General features: G+C 38.7%; 1 protein-coding gene across 1 annotated transcript in view; it reads right to left on the bottom strand.

Annotated features, from left to right (window-relative positions):
• Positions 1-209: 209 nt before the first annotated feature.
• The window catches only part of LOC132822487 (chemokine-like protein TAFA-4), a 220,941-nt gene continuing 193,836 nt past the window's right edge, over positions 210-27,314 (bottom strand). Inside the window, exons 5-7 of the mRNA XM_060835863.1 lie at positions 13,461-13,589; positions 1,626-1,681; positions 210-401 (exon numbers count right to left, since the gene is read on the bottom strand). Of these exons, the coding sequence (XP_060691846.1) occupies positions 210-401; positions 1,626-1,681; positions 13,461-13,589 (377 nt within the window). The remainder of the gene's footprint in view (positions 402-1,625; positions 1,682-13,460; positions 13,590-27,314) is intronic.

Genomic DNA, 27,314 nt, shown 5'->3' on the forward strand with positions numbered 1-27,314 from the left:
GGCTGACTTTGCACAAGACATTTAGCAATCTTTTGTAATCTTTTATTTTTCAGTCTCTGAAGCTTTATTAGTATTTTTGATTGCTAACGTCAGAGCTTATAAATCAGTAGTCTTAGGTTGTTCCAATTCTTATTTATCTTTGATCTATTTGAGCTCCTTTTGATGGTGTGACTTTAAAATTTTCCAAGGCAGCTCTTGTGTTTTATAATTTAGGCCTCCATTTCTTTGCTGAAAAGAACCTTGAGTATTTCTATTAGTTGCTTGTGGAACTCGGCAAAAGAAACAGTAGAGATGTCATCATCATTATTGCTACCATATTTGAAAAATACAGAAAGATCCAGGATTTCTTCATCCAAAAGGTCGTCTATTTCTATGGCCCTATCATGCTCTTCCACTTTCTCCTGAAGAGCAAACAGAGGTCTATAAGTACATTTTACATCCAGTAGCCTGTATCCTTAGTGCATTGTGTTCATGCTTCTTCTTGTCATTCTTCAAAGAGAAGTGAAAGATCTGCAATATCTTTCTTTGATCTAAAGGATGGTCTTTCCCTAGTGAACGCTAGCTTACTGTATAATGAGTCAATTTCAATCATTGCTGTAGTGGTGAATACAGAAGGTTCAAAGCTACGCATGTAACTCTCTTTAATAAAGAATACTGCTGATCAGAATAATATACAGATTACCAATAATCACTCCCCCATTGCAGCAAAGAATAGCTTGCATCTGGCCTTACGCTCTTTTTATGATTTGTTCCTGCACTTGATGTTAGAGAAATTAATGCATATATTATTTCATTGAATCTGAAAGAATAGATATGTTTGCCATTTAATCTAATATAAAATTAGTTTCCTCACCATTAACCATGTTTTCTGCAAGCCTGGAAATGTCTTGTAAATGTATCACTTCCCATAATAACAATGTTTCTTGACCATCAGTAGCATCTACTTCTTGGGCAGCTAAAGACTAGAGTAGTCTGTTTTGAAATTTGCATGCTAAAGGCTGAAACCTTCTTTGGTACTTTGGCAAACCATCTAAAAATGGTGTTTTGCATGGCATGTGCAGCATTCAATATTGTTAGCTGTTCAAGGTTTGTGCTTACGTTGGTGCTGCCAAATGTGCATTAGACATAATGGTAGGAGCAGTGCTCTCTTCATCTTTTGGCTGCTGTCTCCACAGCACTTGGTAGCCTCTGATTAACCAGTAGACTGAGGCACACTTGGTGGGGTGACCTCAGAAAATTTCTCTGCTATACGAAAACTGCCTGTTTGTGAGATTCAGCTTGTTTGGCAAACTGCACCACTTGCGATAATGTCAGGTGTTCTTTAGACTGCAAAAATTCTGACACAGTTTCATCCTGTACCCTCACCACAATATGGTTTCATATGAGGTCATCTTTCAAGAATCCATATTGCCAATTATCTACAAGATTTTTAAAATCTTTATAAAAGAATCAATGGTTCCTCTTGACTCCTGTCTATTAGGATTAAACTTTGCCTGATCTAAATGGGTTGCACCTTAAAGTGAAATAGGATGTGAAGACTAAAATGGCATTGTTATCAATTGCAGTCTCTTCTGATAGGCCTTGTCTAGTGAAAATAATGTTTAACAATCTTGTGTCAGTATTACCATGGCAGTTAGATGCATACACTCACTTGGTCTTTGACTGGCTTTTTCATTAAGGCCTGAAACAGAATGGTATCTGCTAAGCCATGGGCATTAGTTTACCCAGTACATAGTTTGGTTATGGTCCTGCATGTGGTCTAGGGCATCTAGTAAAGACTAGGCTTTTTTCATCATTAGTTTATCTGCGATATGGACTACGGTAACTAAAATGTTTCTTACCTTTCCTTTCCTTTTTTAATATGCTATGGATTATTTCTCATGTGGTTACCAACTTCTGACAAGACCTCTGATCTGCAGGAATATATTACCCACTGTGGGAAATTTTTTTAGTTCTTGTTGTGTTTCTTGCTGAGGGTTTTACCCAAGCAGCATTGTACATGCTTTCTCACATTGTGATCTGATGCCTAGTTGAGACCTGGTCTAAGCCACTGCTTCTATTGCTGCTTGGCTTCTCTTCAGGTTTACGGTAGTTGGGTTACTAGTTTTGTCCTCCATTTGCAACACTGTAGTATTTCTAGGCTTCACTTCAGGCAGTTCTTGCTGCTTGACTCTGATTCCATGAATCTGGACACTGGTGCCACATGTAGTAAGATCAGGTCAGCACTTAGGTGAGTGAAAAATAGCAGGCTTTATTAGGCATAACAACAAATGGTAACAAAGGAGTTCTCCTTGGGACAATATGGATCCTTGTGATATGATATCATTATCACATAGAGTAAAGATATAGTTAACATTTTACTCTCCAGAGGTCAATTGTGCAGTTGTGTTTTATCTGCTGAGTGATGTGTTGTCATCTTCTTTACAACTATTTATCAAGTCTTGTAAGTTTGTGTGGTGCAATGTATAAGGAATAGTTTCTTCTATAAGTGTTGCTCTAACCATTGTAATAGTTAATAATGGGTTTCAATATTGGTATTGCCAAAGATCAGTAAACAATCACTTCTTTAAATTTGAGGATATACCATGGTTTTATTCACAAAGATTCATGGTAATATTATTGTTTTCCTTTGTATTAATATGAGAAATGTATTTCTGAATCAAACCATTTTCAGAAACCTTATGCCTAGTTCATCTCATGCTAAGTTGACTTTATGCTTATGATTTCCATGGCTGCTTCTGAAACATGCCATTTGTGTGTTATCCCCTAAGAGTTTTCAATCCAATTAAAGAAGTAGCTGGGAATATCCTGTTGCATCACGGAGAAAAAATTATAGTCACTATTTGAAAGTAGCCAATACTTTTTTTTATTTAAACATTGTATCATTTACCACCTATGTAATCCTATTGAACATTTCTTGTCCAAACCTACAATTTTTGCTCTAACTTCTTTAAGATCAGAGATTGAAGAATAGGATCATTCACTTAACTTACCTTTTGTGATCTTAACCTGACCAATGCCAAGCCTTGGTAATTATCAAATGGTCCAAATGTCAAATGAACAAATATCCCCTGAATTTGGGATGCTACTCAGGTACTTGAGTTTATAGTGAAAACACAAAAATGCTGGGGATCACAGCGGATCAGGCAGCAACCATGGAGAGAAAGCGAGGTAACAATAAATCTAGATGGCTCTTCACCTAGACTCAAAACACTACCTTGCTCTCTCTCCATGGATGCTGCCTGTCCCGCTGTGATCTCCAGCATTTTTTGATCTCAGAACAGATTCTAGCATCTGCAGTAATTTGCACCTACTTGAGTTTATATTTCTCAGTTGAAATAAAATGCCTTACCACAGAGTTACAACAGAGAAGAGTTTTTGAGTTTCACTCCTGAATACACATTTCTATCATGCTGTTCAGACCAAAGTAATAACAACATGGTGATGCACTATTGTGCAAAGCTACAGCCTTTGTCTTTTTTCATATGTTGTAACTCCTTATATCATCACTTTTACAGATCAACACCCTTCTATTTTCCATTAGATGCCTAAACTATTTTTTGCTATTTAAGGAGAACAACATGGCAACATGCCAGTTTTGTTGAAACCCATGAGATTTTACTTATTCATTCATAGGGTGTGGTTGTCATTGGCTAGGCCAATATTTTCTGCCCATCCTTAATTCTTCACAAGGAGGTAACAGTGAAATTCTTTCTTAAAACTTTGAATCTATGTGCTGTAGATAGGCACAAAGTGCTGATGGGAGGGCAGTTCCAACGTTTTGACCGAGTGACAATGAGGAATAGTAATGTAATCCCCAGTCAGGATGGTGTGTGCCTTGGAGCAGCACTTGTAGGTGGTGTTTTCGTGCCACTGTTATGCTTGCCCTTCTTGGTGATGGGTGTCTCAGCTTTGGAAGATGCTGTTGAAGTGGCACTGGTAAGATACTGCAGTGCAAATTAGACAGGTTATGCATGACTGTTATGCATTAATGCTGGAGAGAATGAATCTTTAAGGTTGAGTTTGAGTCAAACTTTCTTCTTGAGCATTGTTGGAGTTGACTCTTTCATTCTACCTCACTCCTGGCTTGTGCCTTGTAGATGCTAGATAATCTTTGGGGAGTAAGAGCTGCTTCCCACAGAATGCCTGGTTTCTGTACAACAACTTGTACCCTTGGTGGTGATATGGTAGTTCCAGTTTAGTTTTTGATCAATGGATGTTAGTAATGTACAATTCAGTTATGGTAATGCCATTGAATTTCATGGGGTGATCATTGTTTTGGCACAAATGTAATTTAGCCAGAAAGAAAATTTGAGGGAAAGTTCAATGTAAGCCCAAGCATTAATATTGTCTAGGTCTTGCTGCAGTTGGGTAACATAGGAGATACAAATGGTGCTGAACATTATGCAATCTTCAGTGAGCATCCCGACTTCTGACCTTATGATGAAGGAAAGGTCATTGATGAAGAAGCTGAAGATGGTTGACTCTAGGATACTATCCTGAGAAACTTATGCAGGGATATCCCATGACTGATATGATTGAACTTCAGCAAATACAGTCATCTAATTCTATCAATATTGACGATATCATTCACCAAAGCTCATTCTATGGTTATGGCTGCTTGGGCCATGAAGGAAAGCATTCAACAGTGCAATTTGTCAGGTCTCTTCACCTCACATTCTCCTCGCAACAAAAGATCTTTATTAAGAACTCATTCCCAAAAGCAAGTTTCTCATTCAAAGTAGCAGTCCATCCAGAACATACTTTATATATTGTCTAATTTTGCACTTTTGCAAACTCAGGATGTCCAAAATTGCTTCACAGTCAGTTAATTAATTAATTGTGAAGTGTGCTCACAGTTCAGATGTAGGAAACTCGGCAATCATTTTCTAGCAACAAGGGCTAGGACAGATATTTCAATCGCCAGAGAGTTGTTTCTGCAGCAAAGACAGGAGATTCACATTGGCGAACGCTACAGAATCTACAACACAGCTGACTCCAGGGATATTGCTTAGAAAATTGAATTTTACAATAGGCAGCTACCTACAACACATAGACTACAATTTGGTTCAAGAAGGCAGCTCACCACCACCTTCTCAAGGGCAACTAAGGACAGACAATAAAAGCTGGCCAGCAAATGACACCCATGTCCCACAAGTGAAAAAAAATCCTGCATTGAAAACCCTCCAAAAGAATCCTTTAAAAGTAGAAAAATTTGAACGTTCTGATTCACTTCAGCTCAATAGCAATCCAGGAAATGTTCGGGGATTTAGAACGCACTCTAACTCCTGGGTAAGTCTTCAGCCTGACTCACTACACATCCTCCCCCCTTTACAGCACCGTCTTACAATCACTTCCTCGCCAGACAACCATTCTTGATCCAACTTGAATCCACTTCCCCTTACCTCACTTCCCCTGACCCTGCACTCCGCTCACCCCCTTTCCCGCTACTAGCCTAACCCAAATACCTTGCTCCCACATAACACTACTCTAGGCATTTACTTGAATTCCCACATACCTGGTATGCTGCTGACTTTACCCACCTGGATGACCACACTCATCCACCTGGCACCAAAATACCACACTGACCTTTCATACTTATCCTTTGACAAAAGCTGGCAAATTGGCTGTCTGTGCTCCTGGACACTTGCATCACAGAACATTCATTTGTGTAAAAGGTGGCCTGTTTTTCACACCAATTCTCTCCACTGCTTCCTTCATGAATTTCTGTGCAGGTTTTTAAAAGATGTGCCAGTGCTAGAATCTTTAGTGGAAAAGACATCAAAAGGAGAGTGAGAAATTCTTAAGAAATCAGGATGAATTCCCTTACATTTTTAACAAAGGCAGACTCCGGGACAAGCAACAACACAATGTGGCCGAGCAGTTGCTGATAGACACACACACACACACACACACACACACTCTCTCACATGCAGTCACATACTCACTCTGACTCTCCTGCATGCGAACACATACAAATTTATGGAGTGAAATTGTTTTTGCAGAATTTTATTTTATTTTGCTCAAAAAATGTAGAACCTACAGTCAATCCATGTCAGATTCTGTAACTCCTGCTATAGAAATAGAACCAGTGTAACTCAAGATTAGGACACAGGCAAACTTTAACCTCACACCTTTAATGCATTGTCTGAGCTGAGATAATACATTTTGTTAGAAAACCTTAAGTTATCTTGAGAATGTGACTTAAAAGGAGTTCTAGGATTTACATTTAACAAACTGAAATGAGCAAAACCATTCTAAAAGATGAAAGATTTAATGTAAGTTTGTTTAATATATTTCAGCCACATGACACTGTAACCTTTTGCTAATAATCATGTGTCTTATGGCCCTGCTCCACAGCTATCTGATGTAGAAGCAGCCCTTAGAAAACTAGTGCTTCCAAATAAACCTGTTGGACTACAACCTGGCGTCATGTGACTTTTAATTTTTATCAAAGGTTGCCAAACAATCTTTTAATTTAGGTAAGAGCACAGACAGTGGGTGGAATCTTCTTTCTTAGCTGGATGACTGGCATGTTGCCTGATAAAGGACCGAGACATCTACACTGACCATTAGAAGTAAGGGCTGCTGTAACTTGTATTAATCAGGCACTTAAGTAGAAACCGCAGGCCTTCCTCTGAGCTGGGGACCCGAGGATAGGAAATCCTGGCCACAGCACTTAGTAGCGCTGTGGAAGAGGATATGGCTGCTGCTGGTACTGTATCCTGGACTCCTAAAATGGAGGATGGGCCAAGGACAAAGGTATACAAGGAACCTCGATTATCCGAATATCAATTATCCGAATTTCAGATTATCCGAAGAAGGCCTCGAGGTCCCGCAAAAATGTTAAAGAGGTAAGTATATTTGAAATACCTGTACTGAAGAACATGTGAAAACACTGGCAAAAACAAAGAAACACAAGCACCTCAAGCATCAGCAACTGGATTTTTTTTTAGATAAGGGTTAGTTACACAGCCCTTTGCAAAAGTAAGTACTTTACAGGGTATTTCCATCACTTTACCAGGCCATTCATGAAATGTATGCACGAGGTGGTGCTTCTGTCTTTCTGAGATAAGGTAGCACAAGTGATTGGCATGTCAACCTATTCTGTTCTTTTATAAGTTCTCTGTGAACATCGGCCTGCAGATGTTTCACACCTTTTTAAAACTACATGAAAACAATGGCCAAGAAGGTATCACATGCATGAGGTGGCGCTTCTGTCGTTCTGTCATGACACTGAGTTCACGGAAACTGACAAATGCTCTTGTGATCATAGAAGCTGTTCAGGACCATGCTTAATTCTAGGATTTCATATAATTTTGTGTTGGTAAGGGTTTAGTTCTCCTCTGTTTAACCTGTAGTTTGAAGAATGCAAAGATTAGTTTGTTTAAATAGCAGACTCATCAACTGAGGATAATTGAGGTTCTTGTGTATGTTGTTTGGCATGACAGTAGTCGACAGGAGGTCATGGCATCAGAAACAAGGACTGGGGTTGGCTGTCAGTCACCACCCTCCTTGCTCATATCCGTGACTTCTTCCATCAAGCAAACATTCTTGGAAATCAAGCCTCCTAAACAAATTGACAAGCATCCTATTATTTATCAAACCCAGTACAGAGATATTTACAAGCCAGACAGGTGCAGTCCCTTTAACAGCATGAATTGATCAACTGAGGGTTGAATGGAGATAGGGTCAGAAGGTCATCCTTGGTCCTTTTAGCTGAGAATTTTCTTGAGCAGAGGGAAAGGCAGTGGGTATCTGACCCATTGAAAATGCATTTAATTTTCCAGGTCTCCCACGGGCTGAGAAGATTGCGTTCTGTGTCTTAGTTTAACATCTCATCCAAAGGTCAACATCGTTAGGAGGACAGCATATCATCTGTACTCTACTAATGTGCCAGCCCAGTTAATGCAGTGAGACTTGAACTGACAACCTTCTGACTCGGAGTCAAAGTAGCTATCACTGAATCAAAGCTGAAATCTTAAAAACAGCAAAAATATCAGAACTTCTATTGTATATTTTCAGGGTACTATTGGACCATAAGTCAAACTGTGCAAAGTGAAAGCTTCTATAGTTCTGATTGGATTCATCTTGATGAGATTTCTTGAGGGAATGAAGGTCAATGCTTGCAATCTCTTGTGCTTTTCATCCCCATTCCAGAGTTTTTCAACAGAGCGTGTGTTGAATTGCTAAAGGCAATTCATCTTATTATAAGATTCCATGCAAAACAACATGCAATAATCATTAGAATGTACACATTCAACTATAGTAGATAATGTGATTGACAATTTGTGCATTAACATTCTGTGCACTGAATATTTTCAGAAACAGATTAACCATAGCTTGTGGGCAATTCCATAGCCTATGAGTCTTTCAAATTAGTATTATGGCTCAAGACACAGAAAATCATGAGCTACCTGGCAAAGGATAAGAAAAAACTTATTCCCTTGTGTTTTCAGCTGACTGATGCTACACTTGAATATAAAAGGCTACAGCTTAAGAACATGGTCTAACTTATTCATAACTTGCAATTTATTTCTAATTAGACTAAGCTGAAGATAGGCTCTGGTATGATCAAGCACTCTTCATTTAAGGCAGATAGTCCTTTCACTACCCTTCAGTTTTGAATAATATACCTCAATCACACCTTAGGAGAGTATCTTACTTGAACAGCATGGTGTGATCATTTCCTCACTACTTTAAAAATGAATCATTCAGAATTGAGACTGCAGAATTGTCTTTTCTTATTGACCTTTCTCACTGGTGAATCACTCCCTACATTGGAAACTGTCCCCTCTGCTTATTCTGTGAGAACAAAAGGGTATTTTGATGTACCTTAATTATTTCTGAAGGAGTACCTCATATTTATCAATCCAATTAGTTTAATTTCTCTCTTAGTTTTTTTAAACAGACATATATGGTCATAGTACATTACTTGGAGCATACACTTACAATGTTCATCTTCAGTATTGAAATGAATTTAGTGTCGAAGAGTGTGGTGCTGGAAAAGCAAAGCCAGTCAGGCAGCATCCAAGGAGCAGGAGAGTTGATGTTTATTACTAGCAGTCAAAGGTAGAGAATAAGACTAGCTTTATCTATTTTTACAGATGACTAGCTTCATCCATAAAAACTGCAGTTATGTTCAATATTTTCTTGAATGTTTTGAGCATATATTTGGTATTGCAGGTGTTTAAATGTACTTTCAGGTAATCACAGGGATGATTAATTGACACAATCATACAACAAACAACAAATAACAAATTTCAAACATCATGCTTTGGATATTTTGGATCAATGTTTCAATCAGCTTTTTATTACTTTAGGACACAGTTTTTAAAATATTTAAAGACTAGAAAGTTACTTGGGAGATGAATGGAATATTATATTGTGTGAGGAATCTGGAGGTATTCAATGCGTCTGTCAGTGGTTTTATTTTAAAGCAGTCAGCTCATTCTAATTTTACATCTGGTTTGCAATTCAATTCGCAGCAGCAGGCATGATGAGGGCCCACATGACATTATCTTAAAGAGGCAATGTAAAGATGCATTTTTCAGCAATTGGAATTGACAAGAAGAAAGGGGGAAGTTAAAGCATAGTGTTGAGGCGTTCTAAGGCTGCACTTGGTTCCTGGATTCTTCCTCTGATATTCTATTGAGGTGCTGGAGAGAGATGCCTATGACCTGCAAATACCAGATTGGCAGGAATGGCATGAGTAAAAAGTCTTATCCAGAATACTTAGACATTTTCTTACAGCAGCAAGTTCTGGAACTGACCAGAGGACAGGCTATTTTTACTGGTACTGTGCAACATGACAGCATTAATGGATGATCTCAAAGTAAAGGCACCTCTAGGTAGCAGTGACCTCAACATGATTGAATTTTTTTATTCAGTCTGAAAGGGAGAAAATAGGATCTAAGATTGTATTTTAAACCTAAATAAAGGAACAACTGGGACATGAGAGCTGAGCTAGCTGAAAGGAAGTGGTATGAAAGAGCAAGGGACAAATCAATAGCGCCACAATGGTAAATTTTTAAGTGGTTTTATCAAAATATTCAGAATAACAACATTCCTATGAGTCATGATTTGGAGGTGCCAAATTCCTATGAGTCATGATTTGGAGTTGGACTGGGGATGACAAAGTTAAAAATCACACAATACCAGGTTATAGTCCAACAGGTTTATTTGGAAAACTAGCTTTCAAAGCTCTGAATCTTCATCAGGTGGTCAATGAAGGAGTGGCGCTCTGAAAGCCAGTGCTTCTAAAGAAACCTGTCGGACTATAGTCTGGTGTTGTATGATTTTTTTTTAACTCTACTCCTATGAGTGGCAGACCATGTGATTGGTCAGAATATAAAGACCAACAGGAAATGGCTAAAAGATTAATCAGGAGCGTGAAATTAGGTGACACGAGGAAACTAGCCAGGAATGTAACAATGGATGGCAAGAGTTTCCACAGGAATTTAAAAAGGAAAAGATTAAGTGATTTGTATTCCAGTGTGTGTCCCAAAGGTTCACGCATAATCAAGAAGGCTAATAGGACAAAATCCTATTTTTTCATGAGAGGAACTGAACATAAAGTGAACATAATGTTTCAGTTATACAGGGCAGTGGTGAGAGCACATCTTTAATGCAATGTTGATTCCTTATTTAAGGAAGGTTGAAAATGCATTGGAGGCAGTTCAGAGAGATTTACTAGACCGGCGGTTGGAATGAATGGATTGACTTATGAGAATACGTTGGACAGGATGGGCTTGTTTCCACTGGAGTTTAGAAGAGAGACGTGTGACTTGATTGAAGTATATAAGATCCTGAGTGGTCTTGGCAATATGGGGGTTGACAGGATGTTTCCCTTGTGGGTGAGTTCAGAACTATTGGATACTGTTTGAAAGTTAGATGTCACCCTTTGAGGTTAGAGATGAGGGACATTTCTTTCTCTCAGAAATAAAAGACATGTAGGAGGCACCTAATATGTAAAGAGGAACCTTGCGGAAATTGAATTCACCTTCCCATCAGTGTTCCCTTGAAGTAGCATAGCCGCCACTGGGAAGCTCTGTATACATAAATCGACATGCTGACGAAAGCTTCCACTTCAAAAACCGTTGCCGTCAGAAGTGTGGGCAGCAGCAAATAACTCCATCCTGTTCTGATCAAGTCCAAGTGATGGATTTGCTTTGTGACCACATTAACATACAAATAATATTCTCAACACTATCTGCAATGAAAAGGTGGAATCTTGTACCCCCTCCATGTCAAGTTTGGCAAAAGGATGGTGTTTAATTGGCTAGGAAGGTTGAGAAGTTCCAACTCACTGCTGGAACTCAGCTCTTTGGTCACTGCTTGGGCCAAAGCCGTAGAAAGGACTGAGCAAAGTTAGCCCAATGAAACCCAATGTAATCATCAAACAGATTATTGATAAGTGTCACTTCTTAGCACTGTCAGCAACAACATCCACCACTTTGTTATGCTTGAGAAGAGACTGATGAGTCTGATTGGCTTTGTTCTACTTTTTAAGAATATCAGTTGTTCTGCTGTAATGTGCATTTTGTCAATGTGAATTAGCTATAACAGGATTAACAAATTGTGGACAATATTTGCATAACTTCCTTCTGAAAGGGTATAGTGATCTTCTATAAATTCAATTTTCTAGCGCGTTTTCCATTGTGCGATTTTCAATAACAAAGGGTTGCAGAGGAACACAAATGCTTCATTATAGCAGAACAACCTGTAGGACATAAAGTGGCCAATTTTTCATTAGATACCAGTATTGTAGTTGGTATTGGAATACTTTCACTAAGTGAACAGCTGCTTTTGGACTCCTCAGAACTATAAACAGGATGTTATCAGCGCTCATAACCTGAGCTGTATCCAGTGCCTTCAACCATTTAATATCATGCGGAGTGAATTGAATTGGCTGTGAACCAGCATCTGTGATGCTCAGGATGAAGCCAAGATTGATCATCCATTCAACACTTCTAGCTGAATATATTTGCAAAGCGTCAGTCTTGGTAAGGTGCCAGCAAAGCTACAAACAGAACCAATATGAACTGTAAATGCAGGACACTGATGGTTCCACTTTTTGATGGCTGTAACCAAAGAGTTCAATAAAGTCCATTGAGGTAAGTTGTGGTATCACTGCAACCTCAGTAATAATGTGTTAGTGTTCTAATAAGATGTTAGACTCTGCAGCTTGGCACATGTTGCTCTATAATCCTATCATCATGGTTTAATAATAAACAATGGTCGTAACTAATAAATCTAGCCTGAACGTTTATTAAAAACTGAAGAATCGACATCAGAGCACAATCCAACCATCGATAGGTAACTTCTGATGTTGTCAATTTTGCATCCTTTTGCTCCTTCATCAAAAGGACTACACAAAACAAGCAGATTACTTCATTTTTTCTTGGGCTATGTCAAAAGTGAGGGGGCATGGTACAAGCTGTTATGGTGAGACATTATCATGTACCACAAAGATCATCAGCCACCACTCACCACAGATGTACATTAAAAAAAACTCCATTTATTTTCCAATATTGAGTATTAACTTTCAAGATGTAATCACAAAAATGGCCTTGTATGTGGTCAATACATATTTTCAAATAACATCAGTATCAAAAACAAAATTAATTTTAATGGCATGCAAATTGTGTCCAAGGTGGATTGATTTTACTGCATATCCTCAATTGAGGAATAAGGTACAAAATTCCAAATTTTCATTAATAGTTATAATGCTGAAAACACTCATCACTTTCATATTGCCAAGTAGCTTCTATGTCCCATAACAATTCTAAAATAGACATACAATAATTTATATAGTATTAAAATGAGCACTAATTGTATTGTTAAATATGTGTAATAAATGATAATAAATAAAGATGAACAGAATCAATAAAGCCCACAATAACTAGTTTATAAAGAGTAAAACTGAGCTGAATTCCAACGGTAGCAGTCCAGCTCTTGACAGGATTATGATCGCAAATATACTCTTCTACATTTTGTAAACAATTCCTACTTGACATAAAGGAGATTCACTTCACTTTAGGGACAGATTCATTTCCAACATCGACCATTTAAGCAATTATAATATACTTTACTTTGTCATGAAAATTATTGTACATTTGGTGCAAAATTTCAATTAAATATTGGCTGTTGCTATTCACATAGTTGCATAAACTTTCCAAATTATAAATTTATTTTGATCAGTGCAACTATTTTATTGAAACTAATACTTGCATAGGGCATACAGTTTTCCTCAGCAATATCATAAGCAGGTCTGTATAAATTATTCATAGTTAACAAATATAGCAATGAACATTCTGATGCTTAATGTTGCAATTTCTAGCAGATAGAAAGTGACAGCTTTTTATTATTTTATAATAAAAATAACCTTCAGGAGAATTGTTTGATAACTTCTTACTTAAGATCAGTGTACAGTCAGACTGGCTGCTAATTCAATTTACTTGCCTTTGTGGTTTTGACCTTGTTGCCACTGCTGCAGGACCATCCCGAAAGATCTGGAAGAACTTTGCATTCCTCACCCTCTAGGCAAGGATTCATATGGCACCACCACTTCTGCATTACTACAGAGGCTAGAAAAGAATTGAAAGAAACCACTTTCAGATGAGTGATGGAAAATTATACATACAAACAGCATAAAACAAATGAAACAGCTTAGATTTCATTATTTCACTTTTAGATCAAACCTTGAACAGAGTTACTATTAAATATCATTCTTATTCTTGTTTGGCTTTCAAGGTCAATTTATTTTTATTACTGGGCTTTTGAGCTCCATTTAGTAGGCTTATGGTTCGAACCAAGGTAAATGGGTCATGTTTCCAAGTTAGATTACCTGAATTCTAACATGTTCTCCATCTTACTATCAAATAAGAAGATTTTGTTTGCAATAATCATTAGTTCATATAATCTGAAACATTTCGTTTTTAATTACAATTCTCTGCTCCATTCCTGTACATCACTTTTGCACAGCTGCTCATCTCTGAAGCAACAGTTTTGTAGCTTTAAAGATGTGATTCTCCAACCCAGCCTATGTAACTCGAAGACAAGAAGATGTTTTCCACAACAGAAAACCTCTCCTCCCACACCCTGCCACGCCGGACTGCCTCAATACAGACTAATGTTAGAACACGTGTTTGCCAATGGGTCACAGTACCATCTTATGTTAGCACATGAGTTAGTGGTTGTAGAACTGTTATTACCATAACATACATTTGTCAGTTTATAGTAAGTAGGGGCATGAAATGTTTATTAAGGGTTAGATATGGACTGATGTCACTTAATATTCCAATTCTTGCTGTTTATTTTTGCTTGTCACTACAAGCTCTTTTTACAGGCTCCAGAAGTGAGAGAATTCCTGAGAGAGGTGGTTCATTTTATGTACTTTTATCGAAGTGGATTCAAAACATCTAATAATTGAGGAAGTATTGAACAGAAAAAGAAACACATTACTAAGTATTTTAACAATAAAGGATTTGTTTTATCTGGTGCCAAACTAAAGTGGAAAAGCCATTAGCAGACATCATTAGAGTTCATCAGTGATAGTGTGTCAGATTTCACATACATTAATTAAGTAATTATCCTTTAACCTTTGTATAATGGTACTAATGGAAATAGAACTCCACATTCATCTTCTGGAAAATGGAGCTTCCCTGTTCAAAAGGGTTACAACAGCAATGTATATTCAGTGTGATTACCAATGTTTGTGATTTCTGCCACAGTTTCTATCAATTTATTACAGATTTTTGAATACTAATAGTTCAGAACTGAAAAGGGGTAAGTTAATGGAGATGTTAAATTTTGTAGTCTCTTTTTCCCTTCTTATCCTAGATGTTTCAGCTTTTATATTTTATGTTATTTTAAATGTTTTTTCAATTCCTCATATCTTAAGAATATCATTGAATTGTTGGGTTTTAAAATGACATTCGCATCTTGTACTCTCAAAAGATCTTCCTTGTTTCGCCAAAAAGCAGCAAAGCATAAAATGCACCAGATCTCATTTCATGAAATAAGTAAATAAACAATAATATGATGCATAAAATATAGAATAATTAAATAACAGTAGATAGATTAAACTAACTACTTAAAAGGGAAGGGCTAATTGTTTACAATCTCTATATTACACTCTTATTCTAGCCAGCCTTCATACAGAACAGAGTAGATATTGGGTAGGACGAAGAAAGGAGCTATTCACTAGGAAAGACTGGGAAGATAGTTCAATGGTCCCAGTCCACAGGCTGCACTAAGATGATCCTTTTGGCTTTTCAGGGCTTGTTGTTCCTCAATTCTCCTTCTCCAGATACTTTTACTTACTTGCGAGAAGAACACAGCAACTGGTCCACATGTTTAAAGTATTTGACTCATTGGTTAAAAGCCACAGCTTGCAGCATCTGATGACTTGAAATAACATGGTTTTCTTCAGGATTGAGATGTTTTTATTTAACTGCAGAGAAAAGGATGGCTCCTTCTTTTACAGAGATCCAATGGTTACTGAACAAACATTCAGATCCCCAAGCTGTTCAGCTACCTGGAGCCAAGCACATAGTTGTTGGCAGGAAGATGGCCAAGTGGTCACCACTCTACAGACCAACAAATTACTTGTTGCAAACCAAATGTCCCATCATACGCATCCCCGGCTCCAACTCATTTGTAGTAACCTCTTCCACTGCTTGAACAAACAACTGTGTTAACAGCACTGACAGCAAGTGCCAATTAAATTGTTTTTAAAAAGTGCAGTAATTGTTTTGATGACAAAAGGGTTTTAAAGTGGAATGAAATACAGTGCGTTAGCAGTCTACAGGATCCGAGAGAATGAGTCAAGTACCAAACTGATTCTACTGAGACAAAAACTGCGGCATACACAAGATAAACTGTTGATTGTGTTAGAACAAATGGCACAATCTCGAACTGCTGCATAACAAGCTGGACCATTGGTTGAGTTAAAAGAATAATTGAGTCACTTACTAACCAACAAGAAGGGGATGTAGTTAGAATGAGGTTCAAGTAAAGGACCTATAAAGGGCCAGTGTGAACAGTCTACAGCAGCAGAACTCGAGACTAAAACCACAAGAAAGCTACAAGTCAGGGGACTTGGAAGAACCCAGCCAATTCTCTGTAAATGGAAACATCATGCTCCAACTAGTTTAAGTATACTGGCAGAGTGTAATGATCTATGTGTATGTGAGTTGAATCAAACCATTAATTAGTCAAACCTTTCAGTGAGTCAGACTGATCAATATTTTCCACAATCCTGAGTTTTAAAAGAGTTCCTTTCCTATTTTTGTTCACAATCAAAAGTAAAAAGTTATGTTCTTCGTGATGCATTGCAGGAAGTGCAGAGGAGTTTTACGAGTATAGTTCCAAGGATGCAACGATTTAGTTTTGAAGATAGGTTGGAGAAGTTGGGATTCCTTTCCTTAGACAGGAGAAGACTAAGAGGAAATTTGATAGGAGTTTTCAAATATGTGGGGTTTGAACACAGTGGATAGCGAGAAACTATTCCTGCTCGTATATGGGCGAAGGACCAAAGGATAGAGATTTAAAGTATTTTGCAAGAAAAGCACAAACAAGGTGAGAAGAAACTTTTTCATGCAGTGACTAGTTGGAGGGCAGAAAATACTGCCTGGAAGTGTGATGGATACAAGTTTGACTAAAGCATTCAAGAAGGCATTGCATGATTATTTAGATAGAAAGATTAGATTAGATTACTTACAGTGTGGAAACAGGCCCTTCGGCCCAACAAGTCCACACCGATCCGCCGAAGCGCAACCCACCCATACCCCTACATTTACCCCTTACCTAACACTACGGGCAATTTAGCATGGCCAATTCACCTGACCCGCACATCTTTGGACTGTGGGAGGAAACCGGAGCACCCAGAGGAAACCCACGCAGACAAGGGGAGAATGTGCAAACTCCACACAGTCAGTCGCCTGAGTCGAGAATTGAACGCGGGTCTCAGACGCTGTGAGGCAGCAGTGCTAACCACTGTGCCACCGTGCCACCCACTAATGTTGATAGAAATAATGTTTCTATCTCATGTTTTGGGAATTGTCCAACATCTACTTTAAACAAAGGCAGTGAGGGTTTGGATATGGAATTGGTAAAGTCATAGCGAAAGGAAAATGCCTTCTTCTGTACTCCATGGGTAAGAGATGGTAACTAATTTCAAAGAGAGCTAGTGCAGATGCAATAGGCCAAATAGCCACCTTCAGCACTGTAGCCTTTGAGATTCCATGATAATAAACATAGAAGTTCTCACCATGGCCTTTCAATTCTCCTTAGCTATGGGAGTGGTGCCATGTGACTGGTGGACTGCAAGTGGTTGTCAAAATAAGGAGAGATGAGAGAACATGGTCCCTGCAGACCAATCAATCTAAGGTTGATGAAGGGAATGTTATTAGGGACATGAATACATTATGTTGTTAAAAAAAAAGCATATGTGATAATTCGCTTCCTTGTTAGGGCATTGAATACAAAAACAAACAATGCTAAACCTTTGCATAACACTGATATAGTCAGCTGCAGAATTGTACAGAAATCTGAGCACTATACGTAAATAAGGGTGTTAAGGCCTTAGTAAGAGTCAATGGGTAATTCTGCAAGATGATACAATGGCTAAAGGATTTCAGTTACAATGAGAGATTGGGGAAGCTGGGAGTGTTCGCTTGAGATGGAAAGGGTTAAGAGAGACTTAAGAAAAATATTCCAAATGATGAAGATACATAAACTATAAAGTAAATATAAAATGATAGAGGAAATATAGTGAAACTGTTATCTTTGCCAAATGGATCAGTAATGCAAGGCCATACATTTGGAACAGTTCACAAAAGAATGAGAAGGGAAATTCAGAAAACTTTTTTTTTGCACAGTAAGTTATTAAAGTCTGCAATGCCATTCCACAAAGCAACTGATGTGTATTTGGAGAGGGCAAATTTGCAGAGTCATGGGAGAAAGCCATACTGTAGAACTAAATTAGACTGTTCTTTCAAAGAGGCAGAACAGGTACAACATCCAAATGGCCTCCTACTGGGCTGTGCGATTCCATGATTCTATAAATAGGATCATCATAACCCACTACAGGAGTCTGACCATCATAAATTAGTTTAGAAGGACCAAACAAACAGTTATATCTCTGTATATCTCTGATCAAACCATATTCAATTGTCACTGACTGAATTATGGTATTACACTAGCCTTGGATGCAATCAAATAAAATTTCATGACATTTGTATCAACCTTAACCAAGAAGACTTTTAATTTAGCCGTTTTTAAAATGGAATAGCCAAAAGTACATGCAGAAGGAACAAGGCGTGAACTGAACCACACTGTTTTTAATGACAGCATTCAGGTTGGCCTTAAGTGAAGCAGTTGATTCCTTTTCCTTTTCATTAGCAAACCACCACCTCCCATTGCTGTAATATCACCTGTCTCCATGCCTAGTTTATTCAAACTAGCATTGACATTCTCAACTTGTTTTGAGTCATCTCAATTCTTCCAATATTTTCTGGGTCAGCTATTGAATTCTCACCCTCTGTAAACTTGAGTTACTTTGCTACATTATCCCACCTCACACTGTGCTCTGTTAACCCTCTGTTCACCTCTGTCCACCGATTTACATTGGCTTTCAGTCCAACAATACACAAAGTTAAAATTTTCATCCTGGAATGATAAATTTGCTAACGTTCTCTGCTTCCAGCAGCGCTACAAAAATTTACATCAGTTCACATGAAGAGGCAGCATTGTGGGCAGCCACCTGAAACATCCAAACACCATTCTTCAATTATTCTTCTCTTATACTTGCTCATTGGAATTTACCAAGTTCCATTTTTTTTTCTGATAATGCTTTTGTAATCTATCTTGGAACATTTTACTGTTTTAAAGAAGCTGTATTACTGCATGTTGTTCTTGTTGAGTGTTGCATGTATGAGGCAACACATAAAGACACCAGGTGAGTCATAAAGTGGGATCTAAGAGTGTGAAACAGAGGATCTAGAGCCTGTGCATGTAACAGTTTATAGAAGAATGCTGAGTAAGCATCGCACTTGTTAAGGACTATTTGGAAGACTTAAGACAATATTAAGGATCATGATGTGTATCCAATGACATTCTTAGTAAGTCCACTATTGCAGCAGCGATATTATAACATTACATCTGTGTCATAGCATCCATGTGCACAGAAAATCAGTGAAATTATTATAAAATAATTTGTACATGCACATTTGTCAAACCATAACTGGGGGCTGTAGGTGCACAGTATACCAGGTTCCATTTTTCAACAGGTTCCTGCTGGATGTAGTCTTCGAATGCAAATATGGCCAAGTGCAATACTTAGATCACATGCCCCAGTCGGCAGTGGGTGGCACGGTGGCACAGTGGTTAGCACTGCTGCCTCACAGCGCCTGAGACCCGGGTTCATTTCCTGACTCAGGCGACTGATTGTGTGGAGTTTGCACGTTCTCCCCGTGTCTGCGTGGGTGTGCTCCGGTTTCCTCCCACAGTCCAAAGATGTGCGGGTCAGGTGAATTGGCCATGCTAAATTGCCCGTAGTGTTAGGTAAGGGGTAAATGTAGGGGTATGGGTGGGTTGCGCTTCGGCGGGTCGGTGTGGACTTGTTGGGCCGAAGGGCCTGTTTCCACACTGTAAGTAATCTAATCTAATCTCTGTCACATTGTAGCAACAATAATAATTTTTTATTATCATTTTACCTTCCACTAAGCTTTAAAATTGCCTTATAGGATATCTCAAATGATGACAAATTAGCTTTCAATCTCACTGTGCACTTGATCTTATTGGTCTAAAATTCCATTGAAAAATAATGACGTGAAAAATTTAAACAATTTGACCTTATCAAATTTTTACTGTGAAATGCCACCAGTGATCATGATATTTTGAGGAGTGTAAGTGATGACTCAGATCATTGTCATTGAAAACTTCTGTTAACTGAAAAGTTTCAAATCTGAAGATAACTTATTACACAACTAAAAAGAAGACATGTTCTTGGTTAAGCTCCAAGACAGACCTTTAAATATAGATATCTGGGCTCAATCACCTTCAGCTATTTCATCATTGACCTTTTCGCCAGTATAAGGGCAGAAATGAAAGTGTTTGCTGATGATTGAAGTGTTCCGTTCCATTTACAACTCCTCAGATACTGAAGCAATCCAAAGGCTTGAAATATTAATTCAGTTCCCTCTCCAATGCTGTCTGACCCAGTGAGTATTTCTCCTGTATTCTTTTTATATTTCACCTCTACCCATATACTGACTGGAAAGGAATAATAACATCACTGTATTTACACCAACTGTACAGGAAGATCTTCTCACTGGTGCACTCCTCTAGGCCTGATAAATAAAAAAAAGTCTTGGGTTTCCCCTGCCTCACGATTCAATACAGTCCATGTTTTAAACCATTCCATGGTTTAAATCTACTGCCTATGAAATAATTCAGAGTATTTAATGCTAAGATTAACAACAGTTTGAATTAAATATGGTGAACGATCAACTCACACAGAACACTGAGAACACACTGTGTGGACAGTTTCCTATGTGTTGCTTATAGCATAATTGTAAACCTGTTCTTTTTAAATATATTTCTATTTTGCCACAACTAGCAAAAACAAGTATCATCCATAGTGATTCTGCAAATTTATTCAGATGAATTTTAACACTTCCCGATTGGCAGGAAAGGAGTCGATGGTTATAATAAGGCAGCACAATTTCAGCTTACTCTTCATTTTAACTCCTGCTGATGGCTCATCCGCAGCTAAAACCAAGAAGACTGCCATGTGATATCGCTTCCCAGAGAATTAAAATCAGTCTATTGAGTGCATAGCTTTCTTTGATTTCACTGTTTCTGTGCCTTTTGTTGGTTTCCCATGACAGATATTATCTTCTGACTGAAAGAATAAACAGACAGCCTTGTCTGAACCTCTGTCAATGCTGTTATGTAACCTACGGAAAGGAGATGGCCCAGAGCTGCCTAAAATCAAACACCTGACAGCTTTCCCTCCTTCTGGTGGGCTGCAGCATTGTGGCAAACCACACCAATTTACCACCTCATCAGATCATGCAGTGAAAATGCTGAAATCCTCTGTCAGACAACAAAGCATTTAAGCCAAGTAATCAATTACACACTCACAAATGTTCAGCACAATATTGTAGAGGAGGTGGAGAGAGGACAATGTATGAGTCATGGGTAGGAGAACAGGATGCAACAACATAGTGCCGTAAGACCTGGAAATGCAGGTCATTCAAATTTAATGGTACTACTCCATTTCCATTTTTCCCTCTATTTTCCGGTCTGCCCACAGGCACAGGTTGGACAGAGAGAAGGTGGTTGTGCAGGGTAGGGTACAATTGCAAGGAGAAAATGAGGACTGCAGATGCTGGAGATCAGACTCGAGAGTGTGGTGCTGGAAAAGCCGATCAGGCAGCATCCGAGAAGCAGGAGAATCGACGTTTCGGGCATAAGCCCTTCATCAGGAATTGCAGTTGCATTTGAGAGGAGGTGGAGAATCTTAAGATCGCAGTAAGTGGGAGATTATAGGTTAACATGTGATGGATATTAACTATTGTCCTTGTGATTGATCCCAGTAATTTAGCTTGGGAGATTTCAACCTGCCAAAGAAAACTTGGACAGGCCTCAATCAACCGAGGCCAGGCTGGCAAAGATCTGGCCACTTGCTCTATAAGTGTAATATGAGGAACAGCTCAGACAGTGTCTGTGGTTATCTAATTCAAACCACTGCTCACCTACTGAACTGCTGCTCTGACAGAATCCATCCCAGGTGCCACCATAACCATTCACTCTCTGTCAGCTGAAGTCATTGAATGAATTGCTCATGTTATGAAGTTGAAGGCATGTACTGTACCTTTAAGAGAGAGTGAATGCTGTTCTGAACTGAGAGACTAAAGCTCCTGTGATATGACTAGATGGCAGTTCCAGAGTGTTCTGGAAAATTGAAAATATGTAACGGTTGGCTCTGAAATGAATACCTGAGTTTTGGTAGAAGAAAGTGAGGACTGCAGATGTTGGAGATCAGAGTCGACAGTACGGTGCTGGAAAAGCATAGCAGGTCAGGCAGCATCTGAGGAGCAGGAGAATCGACATTTTGGGCATAAGCCCTTCCACGGAAATTAGGCTTCTGGGCCCTTCTCTCAGCTCCCTGGCCCACAAGCCTCATTGCTGATGAAGGGCATATGCCTGAAACATCAATTCTCCTGCTCCTCAGATACTGTGTGACCTACTATGTTTTTCCAGCACCAAATTTGAGTTATGGTTACCATTTTGATCATTTAAATTTAACCAGACAGTTTAAATTATGCCCGAGGATACCAAAACCCAATTAAGTTTGATTTTATGGTTTTGCCAGCATTAAATCAATGAAAAGGTTTTATATTTGTGGGGATATAAAATGTGGGCATTTTGAAAATTGATCAGAGTGCAACTGCCATTGAGACAGAAACACATGGAGAGCTAACATCTTGCTTTCCAAGAAATTCAAAAACACTCTCTGTCAAAGCTACCTTTTCAGATGAAACGTACTCGCAGTAAAAAGAAATAAGACGACCCAGGGAGATCCTCAGCTGGAAGAAGAAAGACACAGCGGCTTTGTGGTTTTGAAATTAAGTTGATGCGATTTTAATAAGTGTCTCATTGGAATAGCATATTGTTATAGAGTTGGAGTCAGATAATAAGCAGTTAAGAGAAAAGGGGCTTAGAATTGTGAATAGTTGTTTAATGTTGACTTTTAGAGTTAAGAAGTAAATTTATGTCATTTTACGCTAATAGTGTAATTTGGGAGTTCTCTGTCACTCATTTTAACCAATTATGAGATGGCGTGAGCTTTTCTGGGTGTTTGGTTTAATTAGCAGAAGGGTTCACCTTCATGTTGTAATACTAACCTTGACATTCAACAATAAATGTTTCCTCAGCTATGCAAATTAAAAAAAACTCAGGATGCAGGTGTGCGTGGGGGTGGGGGATGATGGTGGTGGTAGTGCGGCATTCTTGCTGTTACTAGTCCACAAGCAATGCTACAAAGGCACTTGGTTATTGAATGTGCACATTCTCATGTTGCTTCACTGGTAGGTTTCAGCATCCCTTGGAAGCATGTTCCTCACCAAAAACCATGTGGCACATGCCTCAGCAGTGCATTAAAATTACTGATCTGCATCTTAACAGCAGATTACTTGTGCTGCCCATCCAATCAGCCCAGATGTCCATTTTGTTTAGAAATCAATCATCCACACTCCTGCAATGCTGCAAAAACTGTATTCATTGGTAGCATCTGCCTCTTCCACATGTCTTGGATGGTAACTTTCTTATCTCATTTGGGGCATTGTTTGTTCAGATTGCATTGGTTCAGATTTCACTAATAAAAATAGCCCAATATGTAATTAACAGTTACTTGGTGGTGTTCCTGTCACTGTAACTTGTGTGTCTAGGAGATGGTGAACAGAGACAAGGGGAACTGAGAATGAATCTTTGTCAAAATCGCGCTGCGATGCTTCGGGGATGTTATTGAAAAATAAAATGATTATATGTCAGATACCATGACACATATTTCACCATGTTCTTTTTGTTATGAATTAGATGTCAGTCATCATAAACTGAATACACTCCCACTTTCGTAATTACATCTTAATTCCTTAGTTTTCAGAATCATAGAATCATAGAGATTGTCAGCACAGAAACAAACCCTTCCATACAACTCATCTATGCCAACCAGATATCCTAATCTAGTCTAATCCCATTTGCCAGCACTTGATCCATACCTTTCCTATTCATATACCCATCCAAATGCTTTTAAAAGCTGTAATTGTACCAGCCTCTACCACTTCCTCTGGCAGCTCATTCCATACACACACCATCCTCTGTGAAAAAAAAATGCCCCTTAGGTCGCTTTTATATCTTTCTGCTCTCACCTAAACCTATGCCTCTAGTTCTGGACTCACCCACCCCAGGGGAAAGACTTTGTCTATTTATCCTATCCATGCCCCTCATGATTATATAAACCTCTATAAGGTCACCCCCTCAGCCTCAATGCTCCAGGGACAACAGCCACAGCTTATTCAGCCTCTCCCTATAGCTCAAATCCTCCAACCTGGCAACATCCTTGTAAATCTTTTCTGAACCCTTTCAAGTTTCACAACATCCTTCCGATAGGAAGGAGGCCAGAATTGCACGCAATATTCCAAAAGTGGACTGACCAATGTCCTGTACAGCGTAACATGACCTCCCAACTCCTATACTCAATGCTCTGACTAATACAGGAAAGCATTCCAAGTGCCTTCTTCACAATACTATCCATCTGCGACTCTACTTTCAATGACCTATGAACCTGCACTCCAAGGTCTCTTTGTTCAGCAACACTCCCTAGGACCTTACCATTAGTATTAGTCCTGCTCTGATTTGCCTTTTCAAAATGCAGCACCTCACATTTATCTAAATTAAACTCCATCTGCTACTCCTCAGCCCATTGGCCCATCTGATCAAGATTCCATTGTACTCCGTGGTTACCTTCTTTACTGTCCACTTCACCTCCAATTTTGGTGTTATCTGTAAACTTACTAATTATACCTCCTATGTTCACATCTAAATCATTTATATAGACGATGAAAAGAGTGTACCAGCACCAATCCTTGTGGCACTGCACTGGTCTCAGGCCTCCAGTCTGAAAAGCAATCCTCCACTACCACCCTCTGTCTTCTATCTATGAGCCATGTCTGTATCCAAATGGGTAGTTCTCTCTGTTTTTTCCATGAGATCTGACCTTGCTAACCAGTCTCCCATGAGGAACCTTGTTGAATGCCTTACTGAAGTCCACTTAGATCACATCTACCGCTCTGCCCTCATCAATCCTCTTTCTTACTTCTTCAAAAATCTTAATCAAGTTCGTGAGGCATTATTTTCCATGCACAAAGCCATGCTGACTATCTCTAATCAGTCCTTGCCTTTCCAAAAACACATATTTCCTGTCCCTCAGGATTCCCTCCAACAACTTGCCCACCAACAATGTCAGGCTCACTGGTCTATAGTTCCCTGACTTTTCCTTACCATCTTTCTTAAACAGTGGCACCACGCTAGCCAACCTCCAGTCTTCCAGCACCTCACCTGTGACTATAGATGATATAACTATCCCAGCAAGGGGCCCAGCAATTACTTCCCTAGCTTCCCAGATATTATTCTAGGGTACACCTGATCAGTTCCTGGGGTTGAATCCACTTATTTTCAGTGAATATCTCCATCTTAAAGACCGCCTTAATTCTAGAATACCCTCAAAAATAACGAAGGCACAAACAACTTTCTGGAGCATAATTCATTAAATGCTGATCTTATAGCAAAAATATTATTTCAAAACAAGTAAATTGTAGTCAACAATAAGGTTTTTTCTCATTCAATTAAAGCAACAATTAATTCTTTCTTTTGTGAAATGGCACATGATTTATCAGGAAGTGGAGTTAACATTTTAATGTCAGTGCAACTAGCCACAATAAAATGACCAAAATGTTCAAATTAGAAGCAAAATAGATAGCTAACTAGAAACAGAAAGCACATTAAATGATTTTGTTTTAAATATATAATTCATTACAGCCTCACACTTTGTTCAACTGGCTTCAGGAATTATAAAACATCCCCTAGGAAAAAAACTGCCAAATATTAATGAGCTCATTTGTCGATATGAACAAAATGCCAGTCCTCCATACTGGACTCACACACCTGGTTCTACAGTAGAAATGTCCTCATTTGCACTGCATTTGATTGACAATAAATAAACACTGTAGAAAACACTTATGTGCATCTGAAATTATATTACTCTAAATATAATCATCCAAAAGTATTTCAGAACCAAAGTAAAAAAATTAGTGTATTACACTCAAAAAAAGGAACGTCTCAAGAAATAAACTGCTGTTCCACAGCTTATTTAATGTTATGATAGAAGTATAAGAAAATTACTTCTTCAGATGATGTTTCAAACAGAAGCTATTTTAAAGTTTAAAGCTGCCTTTTAACATGCAATATGTTATTATCTGCAGGAAATAGCTGTTGCACACCAAGTATCTATAAATCATGGCAGTCATTGACTGGTTCCCTTCCAAGTTTTGTTGTGAGTGATCCTCAAGTTATAAGTTATTCACAACTTTGTCTACTCAAAATCCAAAATATATGTTCCATCAGTTGGCTGTAATCCAGAAACACAACCAACTTTAGACTAGCTCCAAACAGATAAAGAGTAAAACTTAGAGTCTCCAGTGCACTGAGAAACAAAGCCCTTGAAAGCAATTGTTTTGCCCTTCACCTAGGTGAAAGAATGCCATGTTATTTAATAAGGGTATGGAAAATTAAGAGTTGTGATTAGGGACTATGCCACTTCCTGCCTCTGCTCAAATTAAGTTTGGTTCACTAATATCCTTTGGGGAAGGAAATATGACATCTTTACCTGGATGCAAGGGATTCCATCCTATGGCAATGTGGTTGACATTTATCTGCTCTCTGAAATAGCCTGAGATAGCAATTAAGTTCAATCAAAATGTGAAGAAGTTTGGTTAGAGGAATAAAGTCAGATAGACCACCTGGCATTGATCTATGCATTGAAAATAGTGACAAAAAATGCAGCCTATTGACCCTGAAGAACCAACGCCTGGGGGGCATCTGGCAAAATTGGGAGAGCTACTGCACAGAACTAGTTAAGAACAGACTGTCACAGTCATACTCACAGAACCACACCTGATAGGGAAGGTCCCAGACAATACCAGCACCATCCCTGAGTAAGTCATATCCCATTGGCTGGACAGAAGTGGTGAAACCGTGGCATAGAATGGGGTGAGAGTTGCCATGGGAGTTTTCGGACTCCATGAATGTCTCATGGCATCAAGTCAAACATGAGCAGGGAAATCTCCTGCTGATTACAATTTACTGCCCTCTCTCAGCTGATGCATTAGTACTCCTCTGTGCTGAACAGCAATTGGCAGAAACACTAATGGTTGAAATGCCACAGACTGTAAGCTGAGTGGAGGGCCCCAATGTCCATCACCAAGAGTGGCTTAGTACCATCATTACTAACTGAGCTGATCAAGTTCTGAAAGGCATGGCAGATAGACTGGGTCCATGGTATGGAGTGAAGGAACTCTCATGCACTGCAAAGCAAGCTCCACTATTCCCAGTGTCATTATAAATATGAAAGATTTAAATATGAACACAATATAAAATCCATAATTTTCCCATCTGATTAACTCCAGTTAAGAAGAAAGCACTCACCAGGTTTCTGTATGTAAAAAGAAAATAATCATGTATTT

Source organism: Hemiscyllium ocellatum, chromosome 14 (genome assembly GCF_020745735.1).
Source record: "Hemiscyllium ocellatum isolate sHemOce1 chromosome 14, sHemOce1.pat.X.cur, whole genome shotgun sequence".
Classification (NCBI taxonomy): Eukaryota; Metazoa; Chordata; class Chondrichthyes; order Orectolobiformes; family Hemiscylliidae; genus Hemiscyllium; species Hemiscyllium ocellatum.